The 19927-nt window shown below is 48.8% G+C and overlaps 1 protein-coding gene across 2 annotated transcripts; it reads right to left on the bottom strand.

Annotated features, from left to right (window-relative positions):
- Positions 1–3592: 3592 nt before the first annotated feature.
- On the bottom strand, positions 3593–18423 carry CCDC43 (coiled-coil domain containing 43). 2 transcript variants are annotated; one of them, XM_040989303.1, is made up of 5 exons: positions 18197–18423; positions 12854–12941; positions 10603–10738; positions 5873–5928; positions 3593–4509 (listed from the first exon to the last, which is right to left on the bottom strand). In XM_040989303.1, the coding sequence occupies exons 1-5, from the start codon at positions 18404–18406 to the stop codon at positions 4322–4324; spliced, it is 678 nt and encodes a 225-aa protein (XP_040845237.1). In that variant the 5' UTR covers positions 18407–18423; the 3' UTR covers positions 3593–4321. The 2 variants fall into 2 exon arrangements, with proteins under 2 accessions (XP_040845237.1, XP_040845238.1); XM_040989304.1 differs by lacking the exon at positions 5873–5928 and having other exon boundaries at positions 4344–4509.
- Between the last annotated feature and the right edge of the window lie 1504 nt (positions 18424–19927).

Raw genomic sequence — 19927 nt, forward strand, 5'->3', positions numbered from 1 at the left:
CAAAAGCACCTTTCAGGGGTCCATGAATAAAAACCTTATTCCTTCAGAGACTAAAATGAAGGTGGAAACAAACCAAAATAAGAGTTATTAAATTAAGAAAAGGGAGGAAAAAAGTTACATAATGGAGTAGGCTGTTTCTGCCTATCACACTGACATTCCATATGGCAGCCTATTCATGACTCAGCTGCTCCACTTCCCATCCAGTTCCCTGCTTATGGCTTGGGAAAGCAGCAGAGGAGGATTCAAGCTCTTGGGACCCTGCACCCATGTGGAAGACCTGGAACAAGCTCCTGCCTCCTGGCTCTAGGCTAGCCCAGCTACTGCCATTAACAGCCATTTAGGAACAACAAGAACCAGCTTGGGTCGGAGGCCAGGCAGGAAAAGCCACTGTTCCTCCTAGGATAGCAGGTGAACTGAGTAGTGCTGGCTCATGGACCCACTGGTATGCGCGAAAACTGGCATTGGGACAGGTTCTGGTGGAGGAGCCCGGGCAACTTCTCTGGCAGGACACAGTTCCATGCAGGTAAGCGCAAGAAGCACAATAGGGAACAACCCAAAACAGGCAATGGAAATTATCCCACTGGCATACACATGGCATGGGTTGGGGGCAGACCAGCCTGAATCTGTTCACATTACCTTCTGGTGAATCCAAGCACCAGAACAGAGTGTGGGTCGAGCCAGGTTCGGTTGCAACACATACCAGTACACAACAAGTAATGCCAAGGTGAGATGAGCCGTACCAGATGTGGCTGCAGCACACAACCAGCACATGTGACAATCAGGGAGGAGGCAAAGCCAACAGGGGAACGTGGGCACCCCTGCTGGATAACTACTTCCATTGGAAAGTGTGAATATGGATGGGGGCAGTTCAGACTAGGCAGGGCTATAGCACCTGTGGGCCTCACGGTGAGCTGACTGTTCTGACTGGTGCAAGTTAAAATTAGAGTGGGTTGAGGGGTGTTTGGGCTTAGCCACAGCGTTAGCTGGCAGAGGCTGGTACTAGGAGCCAATTCTGACAAGTCAAATGCCAAAACTACCTGGAGACTGCATACTCTAGGAGTGGGTGTGGCCTAGTAGGGAAATAGTGGGCACCTCCCTCAGGGTTACCACCCTCACTGGACAGCACGAAACCCAGGCTAGGAGCAGGGGTGGCTTGACAGAAAGGCACCTGCCAGTGGGTGTATGGGCTGGATAACAGGTTGGTTGGGTTGAACCAGGCTTCAATGTCCATTGACGTGTGCGAGAGCTACTTGGGATGTGGGACAGACTGGACAAGCCTGCAGTGCATACTGGCAAGCATGGGAACCAGGGTAGGGGGCAGAACTGGTAGGGGTTTTGGGGAGTCGCCCCAACTAGGCTGCAGCTCCAACTGGTTTGCATGAAGACCGAGTATGAAGTGGGTAGAATCGAGCTGGACTACAACACCCGTTGGTTCACAAGGAAGACAGGGCTGGAAGCCGAACGGACCCAGTAATCACAACGACCAGCATATGCATAAGCTGATTGGTGTGACGGACAGTGTTGGAGTCTGTACTAGCAAACTCACTCAAGAATCAGATCTTGGATCAACTCAGATGAAGTTTCTTTGGATATTTCTCGAACTGAACTGCTGATCTTGGAACCCCAACCATCAAGAGACTGTCAGCCAGTGGACTCTGAATAGGTTTCATTACGGTTGGGACGGAGAGATTGGCAGCAATCCAGAACTGATGAACTATCAAAACTGTATGAGCAGGACCCTTGGAGAGCGCCTCATGTTGGGGATGGGGGATGGGTGGGAGGTAGGGTGGGGCTTTCCCCTTTGTTACTCCCCTAACCCTAGATACAGGGCAAAATGATTATATTAGTGTGGAAACAATGATATTACCCACTTTCACCCTGTTGCCCGTGACCCTTTGTACCCTAATCAACTAAGATTATTAAAAAAAAAAAAACACTAGAAGAAAATATGCAGAAAAAAAAAAAAAAACCAGCCATTTAGGGAGAGAACCAGTGGATGGAAGATACTTCTGTCTCTCCTCTCTGTAACTCTGCCTTTCAAATAATAAAATATTTAAACAAATTAAAAAAAAAGATTACCTAACTAAAATGAACTCTGCCCTATCCTATCCATAGCCACAGCCTATTGCTATCATCATAATAAAGGACTGATTCCACCAGTACTTCTGATACTTCAACAAGCATGTTCTCCTAATTTCAACTTTGCAAAAAAGGAAAGAGAATTTATGGATTTAAAGGAAAAGAGGCTCCATTAGTAGACTATAGGCTTTAGAGGTGGGTGTTGTGATCTGGCTGGTTAAGCCATTGTTTGAAACACTACATACTATTATGAGCCTCGCTCTGATGAAATCTTGCCTACTCTTCAGATCCATCTTCTGCTGATGCGCCTGGAAGGCATTTAGCCCATGACCTCCATGGGGAGTTCCTGACCCCTAACTTCAGCCTGGTCCAGTCCCAGCTGTTGGAGCCATTTGTGTGAAACAGTGGATGGATGTGGGTCTCTCCCTTTGTTACCTTCAATTAATTTTTTTAAAAAAGCATAGAGGCCCAGTGTGGTGGCCTAGCAAGCTAAAGTCCTCATCTTGTATGTGCCAGGATCCCATATGGGTGCCAGTTCTAATCCCAGTGGTCCCGCTTTCCATCCAGCTCCCTGCTTGTGGCTCAGGAAAGAGTCAAGGATGGCCCAAAGCATGGGAGACGTGTAAGACACTCCAGGCTCCTGACTTCAGATCGGTGCAGCTCTGGCTATTGCAGCTGCTTGGGAAGTGAATCAGCAGATGGAAGATCTTCTTCTCCGTCTCTCCTCCTTCTGAATATCTGACTTTCCAATAAAAATAAATCTATTTAAAAAAAAAGCTGAAAAATAAAAAAGGCATAGATTGAAGATATGTTCCACAGTGACTTTCCACATGGACCTTCTGGGGGAAGCTGGAAGGAATCAGATTAAAACAGAAGGTGGTTGACTTAAAATTAGTTTATTTTGTTTTGAAAAGGTGGGTTTTTAGAAAAATTTTTGAAATGCCACGGTTATAGGAGTGTTTGAAGAGATAACACACATCTCCTTTTCTTAACCATGCTTTTTTTAACCTTCTACACAAAGGTTAAGTTTTTGGTAGTTAATGATATAAAACACAAGTAAACACATTTTGTTTCCAAAGGGCCAGATGATAAACAGCTTAGGTCTCAGGACCACGTATGGTCTCTTTTATGTATTCTTTCTTTTATATTCCTCTAAAAATAGTAAAATCCATTTTTAGTCTATACCATACAAAAACAGTCAAATTTAGCCTGTGGGTGACAGTCTGCTGCTGACCCCTGGCATAAAAAAATCTACTTTGTCCAACCAGAGAAACTGCTGGCTTCAGGCTTCCAGGCAGGATGCTGCCTGAACCAAAGCTAGGCCCTCCCGGCTCCTAGCTTGGGACAAGTGGAGACACACGGAGCGCTCCCGCTCACTTCTGACTTCCAAGCAGGTCTGCCATTCACTCTGTTCAGTCTGATGAGCATCTGCTGCGTACACTCTTAAATATCCTTGTTAGCAGACATGTCAGTGTTCCCCCCTCCCTTTAAAAGGGCAACTCTGCCAATTTCCCTAAAATCAGGAATGACTAATACTCATATACTTTATGGCAAATCAGAAAATTTTAACTAACAACACAGCCTTCTTAGAACAAAGTCACAGCCTACATGGGCAAAAATATGTAACTGTCTCACATGAGAAGATACCATTTTCTTCCACAGGCTGAAACCATTAAAGAAAAAAATCTAAAACACCTCCAGTGATTTCCATCTTCCTAACTACTGCCATGAAACACACACTCACTCTGGACCGGGGGGTGGGGGTGGGGTGCGCTGCTCATTTGCCAGTTCAGCCATAAAACCATGTTTGGGGGTGAGGCCGTGTGGGGTCATTCGCACTCCCGCCCACACCCCAGCAGGGCGGAGTGCTCCTGACTGCTCCTTCAGAAGAAAGCGGGCATCATTGGTTTTCTGGACCCCCCTGCCACGTGCCCAAGGTGAAGGAAGACTTTTTAAGGTAGGCAAAGGAGCACAGGACGTCAGCATTAAAACAGAGACGCTGTCCCTATTCCAGATCTTTGGTACAGATATCAACTGTAAGGACGGGGCTGCCCACACCACCCAAACATGGCACATTCTGGAATGGGAGGTGAGTCTGAATGTCCTTTCCATCGTGTCCACAAAGGGAGAAGTGCCTTGCAAAGCCATTTGACGGCGTCCTCAGTTTTTCTCGAGTCCCTGTATGTACAACCACTTCTCCCTCTGGTCAAGTTCACGGTGGGAAGCCCAGAGTGGGCCAAGGTTATCGCTTTCGCTCTCCTCGCTGTGTCCTTTTCTTCTCTTTCTCCTTGCGCTCCTGCTTGGCCAGTCGGTCCCTCTCCCTCTGCAGCTTGTCCTGCTCCTTCTTCCTTTGAGACTCATCCCGAAGCGAGTCTCGCTCCAGTCTTCGGGCATGGAGGACGTCTTCCACGTTGGTGTTTCGGAACAGAGCTGCAGATGTGTTAAGGGAATCAAGTTCAGGTCACACAAAGTCATGGCTCTGTCTACTCATCCTGGCTCTCCTCTCACCATGTGCTGAGTCCTAACTGCTCTCTTCTCCTATTAAAAAAAAAAAAGAAAACCTTGGGGCCCGGCACAAAAGTCTAGTAGCTAAAGTTCTCGCCTTGTACATGCAGTAATCCCATATGGGTGCCTATTTGTGTGCCGGCTGCTTCACTTCCCCTCCATCTCCCTGTTTGTGGCCTGAGAAAAAGTAGAGGAGGTCCCAAACCCTTGGGACCCTGTACCCACATGGGAGACCAGGAAGAAGCTCCTGGCTTTGGATCAACTCATCTCAAGCCATTATGGCCATCTGGGGAGTAAACCAGCAGATGGAAGATCCATCTATCTGTCCTCTCTGTAAATCTGCCTTTTATAATAAATCCTTTAAAAAAACAGTTTACTGTTTTTAGTTTTTGGGAAATCACAAAGCTACCATTTAAAAATTCTAAAATATTCCTCAGAATATTTATTAAGTCTTAAATCTGTGTTTGAAAATATTTATCACAATGAGATTTCATTCCAGAATAAGTATTTGTATCATTCAATAGCAAAATACTGCTCAAGCATCTAGACTAGTTAAAAGGAATGAAATGTGAGCATCAGGCAAAATTTTTGCATTTTTGGTACTCTCAAACTTTAAAAAGATCGAACATGTTTAACCTTATTAAACTATTAGGCTGCTTTACTCAAGACTACAGAAACTTAAACATAAAAATCACGTTCCAGGGTTCAGCGCTATAACCTAGTGGCTAAAGTCCTTGCCTTGCATGCGCCGGGATCCCATATGGATGCCGGTTCTGATCCCGGCAGCTCCACTTCCCATCCAGCTCCCTGCTTGTGGCCTGGGAAAGCAGTTGAGGACGGCCCAAAGCCTTGGGACCCTGCACCCATGTGGGAGACCTGGAAGAGGCTCCTGGCTCCTGGCTTTGGATTGGCGCAGCTCCGGTCCTTGCAGTCACTTGGGGAGTGAATCACTGGACGGAAGATCTTCTCCGTCTCTCCTCCTCTCTGTATGTCTGACTTTGTAATAAAAATAAATAAATCTTTAAAAAAACTGTAAAGTTTTTAAAAACAAAGACAAAACTTCATTATCCTTCAGTGATTACTGTCATGCTGGCAACTTGAAGCTGTATGCAGGGAGTACAAAGGCTGACTTAGAGACCCTCCAGCTAATCCCAGACTGAGGCCACACCCTGGGAATGGAGCTCCCCCTGCTGGCAGGGCCTGAGTGCCTGGATATAAAGAACAACAAAAACAGACCCCCAAGAGGCACCCTTGGAAAACTGCACAGGTACACACACAGGAAGGATACATTTATCAGAACCAAGGTTCATGGTGGCAGCGCCCAAGTCATCCTCATCTGGGTTGGTGAGGGAACGTTAAGGAAAGTCACATGGCAAATGAAGGCACAGCCAGCACCAAGGACACACCCAGACACTGAGTACACCTGTAGGGGGAGGAGTGCATTGGAGGGAGGGGAGGGAAAGTGGGAGAGGGGAGAGAGGGGGAGAGAGAAAGAGGGAAAGAGGGAGGGAGGGAGTTCCCGGCTGGAGAGGTGCTGAAAAACCCAGCAGGTCAGCTCTGGGGATACACATTTAGAGAAGATTACATGGAGCTTCTATCAGCTAATTTTTAAGGAGGCTGAAAAAAAATTTCAGGTTGTCCTTGGCAGATTCCCATGTGACCTGAAAGACAGGATATCAAGGTGGCAAAGTGTGGCTCCCTGAACCCCTGGGAATCTGGTAGAAAGGCACCATCTTGGGCCCTGCTCTGGAGGTTAAGTCAAGAAATCAGCTTAGGGGCCCAGTAATGTGGCCTAGAGGCTAAAGTTCTTGCCTTGCATGTGCCAGGATCCCGTATGGGCCCAGGTTCTAATCCTGGCAGCTCCACTTCCCATCCAGCTCCCTGCTTGTGGCCTGGGAAAGCAGTTGAGGGTGGTCCAAAGCTTTGGGACCCTGTACCCACATGGGAGACCTGGAAGAAGTTCCTGGCTCCTGGCTTTGGATCGGCACAGCACTGGCTGTTGCGCTCACTTGGGGAGTGAATCATTGGATGGAAGATCTTCCTCTCTGTCTCTCCTCCTCTCTGTATATCTGACTTTGTAATAAAAATAAATCTTCAAAAAAAGAAAAAGAAACAAATCAGCTTTAATCTGCTTTAACAGCGTCTGCAAGCGAACTGGCAGTCTTATAGTTCTTTTCTAGCTCAAGAATGAAGATTTAATCATCAGAACCATAACTCTGCCAACTTGAACAAGAAAAGGCATGAGGAAACCTGAAAGAGAAACTGACCCAAGAACCTCAGGAGGTGCCTGGCGAAAGGTACGAGCGGCTGAGCACACTGGCTCCCTTGGGGGAGGGAGGCTCGGCAGGCTTCCGGGACCCGCAGGGATACCTGTAGCCAGCACACCCTCATGGTCAGAGTATGAGCAGAGGAAGCAGCCCACCACAACCCCACAACCCCCTCCCCTGGCTGATGAGCTCTGGGTGACAAAATATTGCGATACAGACACCAGAGGTGTAACTGAGGAATGAATGCTAACGGACACCTATCAACAGAGCGACTGTACTGGCTGGTAAGTGAGGGGACTGAGACCTGTTGGTATAGAGGGGAGTGAATGGAAGATCTGTATGGGTCAGACTGGTTCATCAGCCCACATGGGAGTCCTGAGATGGGCATACCACACAAAAGCTATGGCTGGGGGCCTGTAGCAGACCTAGATCCAAGTACCTGATTGAGTGTTGAAACAGGGTACAGGTCACATTAGGCAGGGCCATGCCACTAACCATCACCCTAGAGAACCAGGCCTGGGGTAGATTCCATGAAGGAATAAGTGGGCCCATTCCTATGGAAATATAAGTCCTGCTGATAAGCTCAAGATTTGGGGTGGTGACTGGCTGAACAGGGAGTAAACATGGAACTTGAAAATACTCACGGGCACTGGAGCTGAGAATAGGCTGGGCAGGTCAAGGCAGCAGCATCCAAATGTGCATCCTAAAATAGGGTGTGGGATGGCCAGGCTGCATACAAGGCCAAAATGCAAGGGCTGACTACGTTGGGCACTGGTCTAACACCCACTGGCATGTATGAGATCTGGGTCTGGGAGTGGGTCAACTGGGGGAATTTGGAAAACTCCCCTAGTGGGTCACAACTGTCACTGATGATCACATGGTCCAGGCCTGGGGATTGGGCAAGCCAGGCATAGCAGCTCCAAAGGCCGCAGCACCCAACCAGCACACATGAAAACCAGTGGGGGAGGGAGAAAAGCCAGTAGGGAGAATGTGGAGGGCTCCCCGCTGGACCACCAATCCCACTAGAGTGTGGGTTGGGATGGGGGCAGATGAGAATGGGCAGGGCTACCAACACCTGTGGGCCTCATGTGAGCTAAATCAGGGGAAAGCCAGGCTGAGCTGACTGTTCCTACTGGTACAAGCATAAATCAGAGAGGGTGAGGGTTGGCACAGCATCAGCTGGCAGAGGCTGGCATTTAGTGCCTAATTCTGTCAAGTTAAACCACAGAACCACCTGCAAAGAGCATGAAGTGGGAGTGGCCCAGTAGGAAAAAAGTGGGCACCTCTCTCTTGGGCTACCACTCCCACTAGATAGCATGAAAACCGGGGCAGGGGTGGCTAGACAGAAAGGCACCCGCCAGCATGTGCGTGGGCTGGTTGGGTTGAACCAGGCTTCTAAGCCCACTGACATGTATAAGAGCTGAATGGGATGTGGGACAGACTAGACCAGTCTGCTGTACATACCGGCAAGTACGGGAACCAGGGTCGGGGCAGGCCTAGTGGGGGTTATTGGAAGTCGCCCTGACTAGGCTGCAGCTCCCACTGGTTTATGTGAGGGCCGAGTGTGAGGTGGGCAGAATCAGGCTTGACAGAAACACCCATTAGTTCACATGGAAGACAGGTCTGGAAACAGGAATAACCCAGCAAATGTAACCACCAGCATGTGCATAAGCTGATTAGGGTGATGGACTGTGCAGGACCCTGTACTGACATTCACACACAAGAATCAGGTCTGGGATCACCTCAGATGAAGTTTCTCTGGGGATCCCTCCAACTGAACTGATCTCAGAACCCCAACCATGAAGAGACTATGTCAGCCAGTGGATTCTAAGAGAATTTCATCATGCTGGGAATGGCGAGATTGGCATCAAATCAGAACTGATAAACTATCAAAACTGCATGAGCAGGACCCTCGGAGCATGCCCCACCTCGGGGACCTGGGATGGGTGGGAGGCTGGGTGGGGCTTCTCCCTTTGTTTCTCTCCTTAACGCAGATACAGAAAGAAAGAATAATATTAATGTGGAAACAATGGTCTTACCCACTTTCCTGTAGCCATAGACCCTTTGTGCCCTAATCAACTATATAAAGATTATTAAAAGAATTAAAAACAACAAAAAAAGAACCTCAGGAAGTGTTCCTAAACACATGATCAGATAGCTGACATTTCTAGGATGACATGCACTGTGTAACATGCCACAACCTTTTATTCAAGCAGAATCACTAACCCAAGTACTTCTTAAATATTAATTTCAAATTTATAGGGGACTAAAGCTACTTCTACTAGTAATACAACCTTTTTGTATAGTTCCTACTCAAATTCCATATTCATTACAGTGTTGCTTACCAGGATCAGTTTTAGTTGTTTTTTAATTGGAAAACCAGATTTACAGAGGAGAGACATATCTGTCCATTGGTTTGCTCCCCAAGTGGCTACAATAATGGGAGTTGAGACGATCTAAAGCCAAGAGCCAGAAGCTTCTTCTGGGTCTCCCAACAGGTGCAGGATCCCAAATACTGGCCCATCCTCCACTGCTTTTCCAGGCCACAAGCAGGGAGCTGGATGAGAAGTGGAGCAGCAGGGACATGAACCAGTATCCACATGCAATCCTGACAGTTGCAAGGTGAGGATTTAGCTACTAGGCTATCATATCAGGTCCCAGTTTTAGCTTTAACTGTGTAGTCTTATTAATTAAAAAAAAAAAAAAATTCGGGCCCGGCATGGTGGCCTAGCAGCTAAAGTCCTCACCTTGAACACGCCAGGATCTCATATGGGCGCCAGTTCTAATCCTGGCAGCCCTACTTCCCATCCAGCTCCCTGCTTGTGGCCTGGGAAAGCAGTTGAGGGTGGCCCAAAGCTTTGGGACCTGTACCCACATGGGAGACCCGGAAGAGGTTCCTGTTTCCCGGCTTTGGATTGGCGCAGCACTGGCTGCTGCAGTCACTTGGGGAGTGAATCATTGGACAGAAGATCTTCCTCTCTGTCTCTCCTCCTCTCTGTATATCTGACTTTGCAATATAAATAAATAAATAAATAAGTCTTTAAAAAAATACTTTGGGGCTGATACTGTGGCACTGCAGTTTAAGTTCCTACCTGCAATGCTGGTATTCCATATGGGTGCTGGTTCAAGTTCTGGTCGCTCCACTTCTGATCAATTTTCTTGCTAATGTATGTGGGAAGGCAGTGGAGGATGGGCCAAGTACTTGTGTCCCTGCAACCACGTGAGACCCGAAGGAGGTTCAGGGTCCTGGTGTTGGCTTGGTATAGCTTTGGCCATTGCAGCCATTTGGGGAGTGAACCAGCAGATGGAAGATCACGCTCTCTAACTCTCCATCTCTCTATAGCTCTGCCTTATAAACAAAACCTTTAAAAAAAAATTAAAATGTAATTGCTCCAAAATTCAGGGGATCCTTCATTCCAGAACATGCAGGATCTAGTCCAAATTTTGCCACTAATTCTCAATTCTTAGTGACTTGGCTTCCTTTCTATACAGGAAAGATGATAAAAGCCAATGACAGATATGATAGCACACAGTGTCCTGCAAACAGAAGGGACCATAGGTACATCTCATTACCTCAAAGTACATAACAGTCCTGGAACACACTCCTGGCTTTACTCCATGGTTTTCAAGGATGTCCCACAATACTAAGTCCATTGTCAACTACTCTGGTATCATTTCCCATTCTTACCCGGGAACACAGAGACATGGATCCAAAGATCATGGGTAACCAACCAGCCCCCAGAAAGGATATTCTTCCTCATCGGTCACATCGGCGTACTGGGCCAGCAGGGCCGCCTTCCTCTGTCTCGCCTCTTCCGACACCAGCCTGGGCTTCACCACGATCTGTGCCTGCTTCTCAATGAGGGTGGCGATGGCCTGGACCTCGTCTGGGAGGGGGTGGAGAGAAACAACAGGCTGTGTCAGAGACAAGCCGCTCAGCACACCCCAGCCTTCCGGAGGGCATGTGCCACGGCCACCGGCAGCCGCCCCAGGTCAGAAGGCGGTGCCTCAAGGGCCAGTAAGCAAGGCAAGGAAAGGCCACACGTGCCAAGCATCACGGCTTGTGCTCATCCCGTCTTGTACACTGACTAGAACAGTGTACACTATAGCAGTACACTTTGTTCTGCTACGTTAATGAAAAGCTAAAGGCATTGTATTAGAATCACAGAAAATTAAGCCTCCACACATGCAACTTTCCTCCCTCTTTTCCTAGAAACTTGAAAAAGAAAGCTAGAGTGCTCGTAGCTATGCCAAATGAAATTCCCCAAATTAAAGAATATTTCACAGTCCCAGCACAGTAGTCTAGTGGCTAAAGTCCTTGCCTTACATGCACTGGGATCCCATCTGGGTGCCAGTTCATGTCCCAGTTTCTCCATTTCTCATCCAGTTCACTGCCTGTGGCCTGGGAAAGCAGCTGAGGACGGCCCAAAGCCTTGGGACCCTGTACACACATGGGAGACCCATAGGAAGCTCCTGGCTCCTGGATTTGGATCAACTCAGCTCTGGTCATTGCAGCCACTTTAGAAGTGAACCGGCAGGTGGAAGATCTTTCTCTCTGTATCTCCTTTTCTGTACAAACCTACCTTTCAAAATAAAAACAAGTAAATCCTGGGCCCGGCGGCATGGCCTAGTAGCTAAAAGTCCTCACCTTGCGTGCACTCACCAGGATCCCATATGGGCGCTGGTTCTAATCCCAGCGGCTCCACTTCCCATCCAGCTCCCTGCTTGTGGCCTGGGAAAGCAGTTGAGGATGGCCCAAGGCTTTGGGACCCTGCACCTGTGTGGAAGACCTGGAAGAAGTTCCTGGCTCCTGGCTTTGGATTGGCACAGCACCGGCCATTGTGGTCACTTGGAGAGTGAATCATTGGATGGAAGATCTTCCTCTCTATCTGACTTTGTAATAAAAATAAATAAATCTTAAAAAAATAAGTAAATCCTTAACAATTAATCTTTTTTAAAAAAATTAAAAATTTTTAACAAGAAAATCTTTAAAGATTTATTTTTATTATTTTTTCATTGGAAAGGCAGATATACAGAGAGGAGAGACAGAGAGGAAGATCTTCTGTCCGATGATTCACTCCCCAAGTGAGCGCAACAGGCCGATACTATGCCGGTCCGAAGCCAGGAGCCTCTTCCGGGTCTCCCATGCGGGTGCAGGGTCCCAAAGCCTTGGGCCGTCCTCCGCTGCTTTCCCAGGCCACAGGCAGGGAGCTGGAAGGGAAGCGGGGCTGCCGGGATTAGAACCAGCGCCCATATGGGATCCCGGGAGTGCAAGGTGAGGACCTTTAACCACTTGCGCCACTGTGCCGGGCCCAACAAGAAAATCTTTAAAAAGGTGGGTCTGGTGTGTTGGCCTAGCGGCCTCACCTCACATCTACCAGATCCCACATGAGTGTCAGTTTGAATCCCTGATTCCCATCCAGCTCCCCGCCTGTGGCCTGGGAAAGCAGTCGAGGACGGCCCAGAGCCTTGGGACCTTGCACCTATGTGGGAAACCTAGAAGAGGCTCCTGGCTCCTGGCTTTGGATCGGCACAGCACCGGCCATTGCAGCTGCTTGGGAGTGAATCAATGGACGGAGGATCTTTCTGTCTCTCCACCTCTCTGTATATCTGACTTTCCAATGAAAATAAAACAAATCTTTAAAAAAAATTGTATCAAGGGGCCAACACTCTGGCCTAACAGGTTAAGCTTCTGCCTGTAGTGCCAGCATCCCAATTGGGCGCCATCTCTCATTCCAGCTGCTCTACTTCTGATCCAATTCCCTGCTAATGTGTGTAAGAAAGCAGCAAAAAGGTGTCCCTGGTCCTTGGACCCCTGAACTTATGTGGAAAACTTGGAAGAGGCCTCCAACTTCAAACTGGCCCTCCTCTTCATAAATCTGCCTTTCAAATTAAGAAAATCAAGAAAATGAGGATCCAAAGGCAACAACGAAAAGATCTATCATCACAGAAAAAACTTTTGGAACAAGCCCTGAAGGTCACACATGAATTTCCAACTCTACCTTCTTTTTTCACTTTGGTGACAACACTTTGAGATTCTGACCATCGTTCCACAATTTCCTTGCAGATATTCAGAAGAGAATCTTCTTCCTAGTTAGAAAAGTAGCACAATTAATTTCCTGGAAAAAACTCTAAAACAACAGCAACCTGAGGCCAAAGTTGCAGTTTAAGGTAAATCTGCCACTTGGTATCTGACAACTGGTCCTGGTCCCACCTGCTCCACTTCTGATCCAATTCCTGGGAAGGCAGTGGATGACAGTCCCAGTGCTGGGGTCCCTGTCACCCACATGGGAGAGACAAAGGTAGAGTTCGGGCTCCTGGAAGTGGACTGGTCCAGCCCTGCCTGTTGTAGCCATTTGGAAAGTAAAGTATCCCAGTAGTTGGAAGGCACACCTCTCCCTGCCTCTCTCTCGACCCCTGTGGCTCTATCTTGCCACCTAACAAAAACTCATATGGTGGGAATGGCTGTCCATGGGTGAGATGAACCCATGGGAAAGACTTGGGAGTGCCAAGCCCATTGTGCACAGAGGCAATCCTGTGTGTCATTTTTTATCTTTCTGAGCCTCACACATTCTCAGGATTCTACTAAGTACAAATGAAGACTATACAACATGCCTACCCTTCTTGACAAAGAACAGGCATTCAAAAATACGGGCCTGACTAGTGGTGTGGCATGTAAAGCTGTGACCTGGAAAGACAGAATCACATGTGGGAGCCAGATCATGGCCTAACTGCTCCGTTTCCAATCCAGCCCCCTGCTAATGGCCTGGGAAAAGCAGCAGAAGATGGCCCAGATGTTTGGGCCACTGCAACCCATGTGAAAGACCCAGATGGATCTCCTGGCTCTAGCCTGGCACTGCCCTGGCAATTGTGGCCATCTAGGGAGTGAACCAATGGATGGAAGAACTCTCTCTCTTCTGTTAATTCTTTCAAACAAACTTTTTAAAACATGGCATTTCCTTTCATCTCTGCCATGGCCACTTTGACCCCCTTCCTTCACATTCTAGCCCCCAGGACAAGCTTTCAGAGTTCATACTCAGGCACAGGCATTGAAAGATGTAGAATGAGTAACACCACCGACTGAAACATGGGCATTCCATATGGGAACACCAGTTCAAGCTCCTGCTGTGTAGCTTCCAATCCAGCTCCAACTCCAGGCATCACAGCCATGTCATGAGCATGCCAGCATGTGGAAGCTTTCTTTCTCCACCTCGTCTTTCAAGCAAATAAATCTTTGTTTTTAAAAAAATCACATTTATTAAGCACATGCGAGTTACCACTGTAAAAACTTCACATGAGTGTTATTAGTACTCTGTATTTATACAGGAAACCAAAGCACACAGGTAACTTGCCTGAGGTCATACAAGTAATAATGCATTAAACAGGCTTTCAACTCAAGCAGACGCCCGTCCCCGCCCCCATTCTTAACTGTGAGCCCATCTCCTGAACTAAGTGGTTCACTCCTCTAGTATCCTCACCCAAGCCAAAGCAAATCAATCATCTATCCCCTTCAGAACTTCACCCAGCAGATGCCTGCTACAGTTATGGTACCAAGACAAGAGCAGAGGAATGAATTAAAATACAGTGTCTAGCCTCATGACTCAGCATGGAGAGAGCTGCTAGAAACTGCCACGTGAGCTGTAGCTTCTCCTCCATTCCCACTCCACTGCCAATCCTCTGATAACATTCCACTGTCGTCACCTGCAAGCCCTGCCTGTGCCAGCCATGCTGGCGGGGACCTCAGTCCTGTTCCAGGAGCTACACCAAGCACTCAGGGCGGTGCCTGTTAGACACCAGTCCACAGTAAGACCCTGAAGACTGAAGACCCAGTTACCTAGGGCAGGCGCTGCCAATCAAAACATAGAGGCTCACGGAAAGCATCTGCAGGCTGGTCCTCGCCCCTGACCACAAACCACCACTCTTGGCTCTTCCCTCAAGCGCTTGCTCTCAGATATTTTGTTCCGAAGGCTGCATCCCATGAAGTTTGGGGAGTGATCTGGTTATGTTTTCTGTCACTCCCAGAGAGGGACTGGGTCAACTCCAGGCTCCTGGTAGCACCTGCAGCCAGCTGGTCAGCTGACCGACCAAGAGCAGCTCCTTGAATTGTGCCTAGCATATACCCAATGGCCCTTGCTGATCTGGAAAGACACTGCCCCATCGTGTAGTGTCTGACCAGTCCTCCCCAGGGTCCTTTTCCACATAGCAGGGGTTGAGCAAAGGATGAGAACATGTGGCATGCGAATGGGACAGGGGAGGGAGGCAGTCTCGTGAAATGATCTTGTCTCCTCCTCCAGTTTATGCAACAAGAAGAAGCTATCAAAAACCAAATCTACATCTAGATGACTTTGCCTTTTCTACCAAGAGACTAGTAACAGTCTCGGTCAACTCCTGCATATCTTTGACATCTAGTGGCCAAGAATGACAATACGGAAAGGACTTGACAATGAGCATGGAAGCTATTTTAACTCTTTCGGGGAGTCTTCAGAGACTTCTCACCTGGAAATTAAAAAAAAAAAAAAGTTTGGTTCCTTCTCCTCCCCAGCCCTCGCCACTATTACCTGAAATGTCAGGCTCCAAGAAAAGCATTTATTCCACTGCGTTGCATTTCCACCGCCTGCCAAGCTGCCTAACACGTCCCCATCTACAGGCAAGGGCAGGCTCTGGGACAGACAGACCTGGCATAGCTGCACTGGCATCATATTTCAACCAAGTATATAATCCATGATCTGCGCTTCCACCAAGTCAAAATGACACTGTCCCAACATAGCCTCTCTGCATAAAACACTGGGATTTGAGAAAATATCTACAGGGACAGCAGGGCACTCGCCCAACGGCATGCCCCCGGGTTCCACACCCACCCTGGCTCCTGACTCCAGCCTCCGACTGGCACAGCAGGTGACAGGTCAGGTAGTAGGGTCTCTCCCACGTAGACCGAGGTCAAGGATTCTGGCTTTGGCCTGGCCCAGCTTGAACCATCGTAGCCATTTGAGGAATGAAGCAACAAATGGGAATTCTCTCTTTCCCTCTGTCACTGTCTTCTTCAAATAAATAAACAAGCTTTCAAAAATGAAAATTTGAGTTTCAAGAACTATTTACAGTCCTCTTTTAAGAGGATCCACAGGTACTTTGCATAAACAGGGATATTACATACTTTGTACATACTTTGTAAGGAAAGAAATACAGCAGAAACCATTTAAAATATTTTGGGGGGAATCCAGTGTGGTAGCCCAGTGACTAAATCCTTGCCTTGCATGTTCCATGATCCCACACAGGTGCCGGTTTGTATCCCAACTGCTCCACTTTCTCAAAGCTCCCTGCTTGTGGCCTGGAAGAAAAGTAGAGGACAGCCCAAAGCCTTGGGACCCTATGCCTGAATGGGGGACCTGGAAGCTGCTGGTTAGGACTCGGCTTCAGATCAGCTCGGCTCCAACCATTGCAGACACTTGTGGAGTGAACCAGCAGATGGAATATCTTTCTCTCTCTCTCTCTGTAAATCTTTTCAATAACAAATCACAAATCTTTTTAAAGAATTTTTGGGGGTCTGGTATGGTTGCCTAGTGGCTAAAGTCCTTGCTTTGCACTTGCTGGGATCTCATATGAGCACCGGTTCATGTTCCTGCAGCCCTGCTTGCCATCCAGCTCCCTGCTTGTGGCCTGTAGGGAAAGCATCAGAGGAAAGCCCAAGACTTTGGGACCCTGCATCCACATGGGAGACCTGCAAGAAGCTCCTAGCTTTGGATCAACTCAGCTCTAGTCATTGCAGCCACTTGGGGAGTGAATTAGTAGACAAGAAATCTTCCTCTTAGTCTGTCCTCCTCTCCATATATCTCACTTTCCATTACAAACAAGTAAATACCTTTTAAAAAATTGGTTTTTGGGGCCCAGCACGGTAGCCTAGTGGCTAAAAGTCCTCGCCTGGCACGCGCAGGGATTCCATATGGGCGCCGGTTCTAATTCCGGCTGCCCCACTTCCCATCCTGCTCCCTGCTTGTGGCCTGGGAAAGCAGTCGAGCACGGACCAAAGCCTTGAGACCCTGCACCCATGTGAAAGATCTGGAGGAAGTTCCTGGTTCCTGGCTTTGGATCAGCACAGCACTGGCCATTGCAGTCGCTTGAGGAGTGAATCAATGGACGGAAGATCTTCCTCTCTGTCTCTCCTCCTCTCTGTATATCTGACTTTGCAATAGAAATAAAATAAGTCTTTTTAAAAATCGGTTTTTAAACTTATTTTGGGTATCGCGGCTCAAGGAGGCACTTGGGCCACCTATCACTGCTTTCCCAGGCACATTAGCAGGGAGCTGGATTGGAAGTGCAGCAGCTGTGACTCAAACTTGTATGAGACACCAGTGCTGTAGTGGCAGTTTAGCTCACTATGTCATGATACCAGTTTGAAAACAGGTTTGAAGGACAACAAATGGACCATTCTCCAATATGTTCATTGGTACAGGACAGAGGGGAAGACCTCTGACCAGGAGCAAACCTCCCTGGAGTTCTCCAGGAAGAACAATTCTTGGTGCTACAATGTTCCATGACCAAGCAGGTTTCATCCTGGAGCCTGTCATTAGGCAACAATCTGTAAGGCCGCATTTGTAACCAATCTAACCTGTAACAACCAACCTAAAATGGTGTCTGGGGGGTGAAAGAAATGAAGAGGAAGTGGCAGGGGAAAAAAAAATCACACTTGAATATTGTCTTAATGTACAAAGCTGCAAAGTACACATCCCAAACTCTCATCCCGCTTTAAGGAGACTACAGACCAAGTTCCTCTCTTAATCTCATCCTCTTTCCCTAGCCCGCCCACTCTAGTTTGTTCCCACATTTTTAAATACAGTAATAGATCAAGACCATTTGCTCCACTTTGGCTTAGATGTGAAAACCTCATCAACCTACATTTTCCGGACTGCCACCTCAGAAACGTGCACCGAGAGGGTACTTTCTAGAAACTCCTGTCTCCAGGCGCTACCTCGTGATGGCAACAGCTATCCCAAGCTCATCTTATTGCCTACACCACACACTGTAAAAGGACATGTATAATCGTTACAAGTTGACGGATAAGATTCCCAATTAGCCATATGAACACCTTTCACAGCAGTGCCCCCCATCTTACCCGCCGGCATCGGAGAGGGCCTCGTGCCCGGGACTAGGGGAAGCTCATTCATGGCTATGCACCTGCAGCCCCAATCCTAGGGGACAAGCCCTCTCCCTGGCGGCCCAGAGCACGGATACAGCTCGTCAAGGGAAAACGTCGAAACTCCCGGGACAGCGGGCAAGGGCAGGGAAGATCACAGTGCCAACAGGGTTTTGAGAGGCGTGCCCGAGGCTAAAGGAACGGCGGGGCAACCCACCAGGAAAGCCGACAGGATCCCCTGCAGAGCGTCCAGCTTCTCCTCCTCCTCCTCCTCCTGCAGGACCCCAAGGATGTAGGCGCCATACACAGCCTGGTCCACTCCCAGCGCCTCCAACCGTCCATCTAGCCACGGACCAAAGTCGCCGCCTCCACCTCCGCCGTCGCCTTGGCAGGAGGCGGCCGCGCCGGGTCCGCTGGGCGCCGCCATCTTGGGGTCACGGTCCTGCTGGCCCCCGGGACGCCTGCCGCAGTGCCTGACGGTCCGCGCCGCGCTGCGGGCGCACTGCGCATGCCCGTGACGGGTGGTGTCGGACGCGTCGCGACCCTGTGACGTCACCGGGCGCTGCCAGGTACGCGTTCCTGAGTTTGTCGCGGTTGCAATTCCAGTGCTTCGTACTCGTCCTCCTGCAGCCGACCCGCGCGAGGCTCGGAGCCGGGTCCCTCCTGCCGCTGTCTGCAGGAGCCACTGTCGCCTCTGTCCCTGAGAACGCCCGCTCCGGAGGCGAAGTATGGGGCAGGCACCTGGCTCCGGGCGAGAAAGCCTGAACCGTGGAAGAGGCCGGCAGGGCCCTGGCCTGACTGCTTCCTTCAGCAGGTGTTTTATTCCCCATATGGGCTCCGTCACGTTGTTGCTAGGTACTCGGATTGTAGAGAACTGGGACCAGAGGCCGTGTCCCTGAGGGGCCTGCAGTGCAGTGGGAACGGGTGTTTAGGCAAGTGAGCACGTGGCCGGGTAAGGATGTCCCAAATGAGGGAACACAGGGAGGTGTGAGCTTGAGTGTGAGGCGTCTGATTGACCTTGAACCCTAGCGGGGAGACGGCCAGGGTCTCTCCCTGCTGAGAGTGACCTCTGCCCCTGTGCTCCAAGTGTCGTGTCCCTGCCACGGGTGTCCTGCAGCTGTCGGCGCTCAGAATTGTGACTGGAGATCGGCAGAATCCGCAGACCTGTGAAGATCACATGTTGTCCCGGCTCCCTCACCCCAGACTGACAGGAAGTCTCAAAAATAGCCCAGCATCCTGTGCATCTTCACCCTGTGTCCCAGAGACTAAAATCCTACATAATCATCACGTGACATTCAAGTGGGCAAAGTTGACACTCGTGCAGTGCCCAGTGGCTACTATGAAACTCCAAACAAGATTCTGGCCAAAGGGAAGAAGCTCTAGAAGCTCAATTTTAGGAAAGTCTTCTGGGCCCAGCACGATGGCCTAATAGCTAAAGTCCTCCCCTAAAATGCACCAAGATCCCATATGGACGCCGGTTCTAATCCCGGCAGCTCCACTTCCCATCCAGCTCCCTGCCTGTGGCTTAGGAAAGCAGTCAAGGACGGCCCAAAGCTTTAGGACCCTGCTCCACGTGGGAGACCTGGAGGAAGTTCCTGGCTCTTGGATTCATCGGCTCAGCTCTGGCTGTTGTGGTCACTTGGGGAGTGAATCATCAGAAGGAAGATCTTCCTCTCTCTCTTTCCTTCTCTCTGTGTATATCTGACTTTGCAATAAAAATAAACCTTTCAAAATTCATTTGCTTCAACAGGTGACAGAAAATAGCAGGAGATAGTCAGAATGGCTTTTTACAATATTAAAAAGATGCTCCATTCCATTAATGTTTCATCAATTTCATTTTTTAAAAAAACTTTTTTTAAGGAAAATCTTCTATCGTATGATTCACTCCCCAAGTGACCTCAGTGGCCAGAGCTGAGCTAATCCAAAGCCAAGAACCAGGAGCTTCTTC

The sequence above is a fragment of the Ochotona curzoniae genome, unplaced genomic scaffold, assembly GCF_017591425.1.
Source record: "Ochotona curzoniae isolate NIBS_2020 unplaced genomic scaffold, NIBS_Ocur_1.0 contig_520, whole genome shotgun sequence".
Lineage (NCBI taxonomy): Eukaryota > Metazoa > Chordata > Mammalia > Lagomorpha > Ochotonidae > Ochotona > Ochotona curzoniae.

Coding starts and splice junctions, on each gene's coding strand:
- CCDC43 (XM_040989303.1), bottom strand. CDS start 18,406: ATGGCGGCGCCCAGCGGACCCGGCGCGGCCGCCTCCTGCCAAGGCGAC. Junction 12,942..18,196: donor GGATCCTGTCGGCTTTCCTG/GTGGGTTGCCCC, acceptor TTTTCTAACTAG/GAAGAAGATTCTCTTCTGAA. Junction 4,510..5,872: donor GAACCTTGGTTCTGATAAAT/GTATCCTTCCTG, acceptor ACACATCTGCAG/CTCTGTTCCGAAACACCAAC.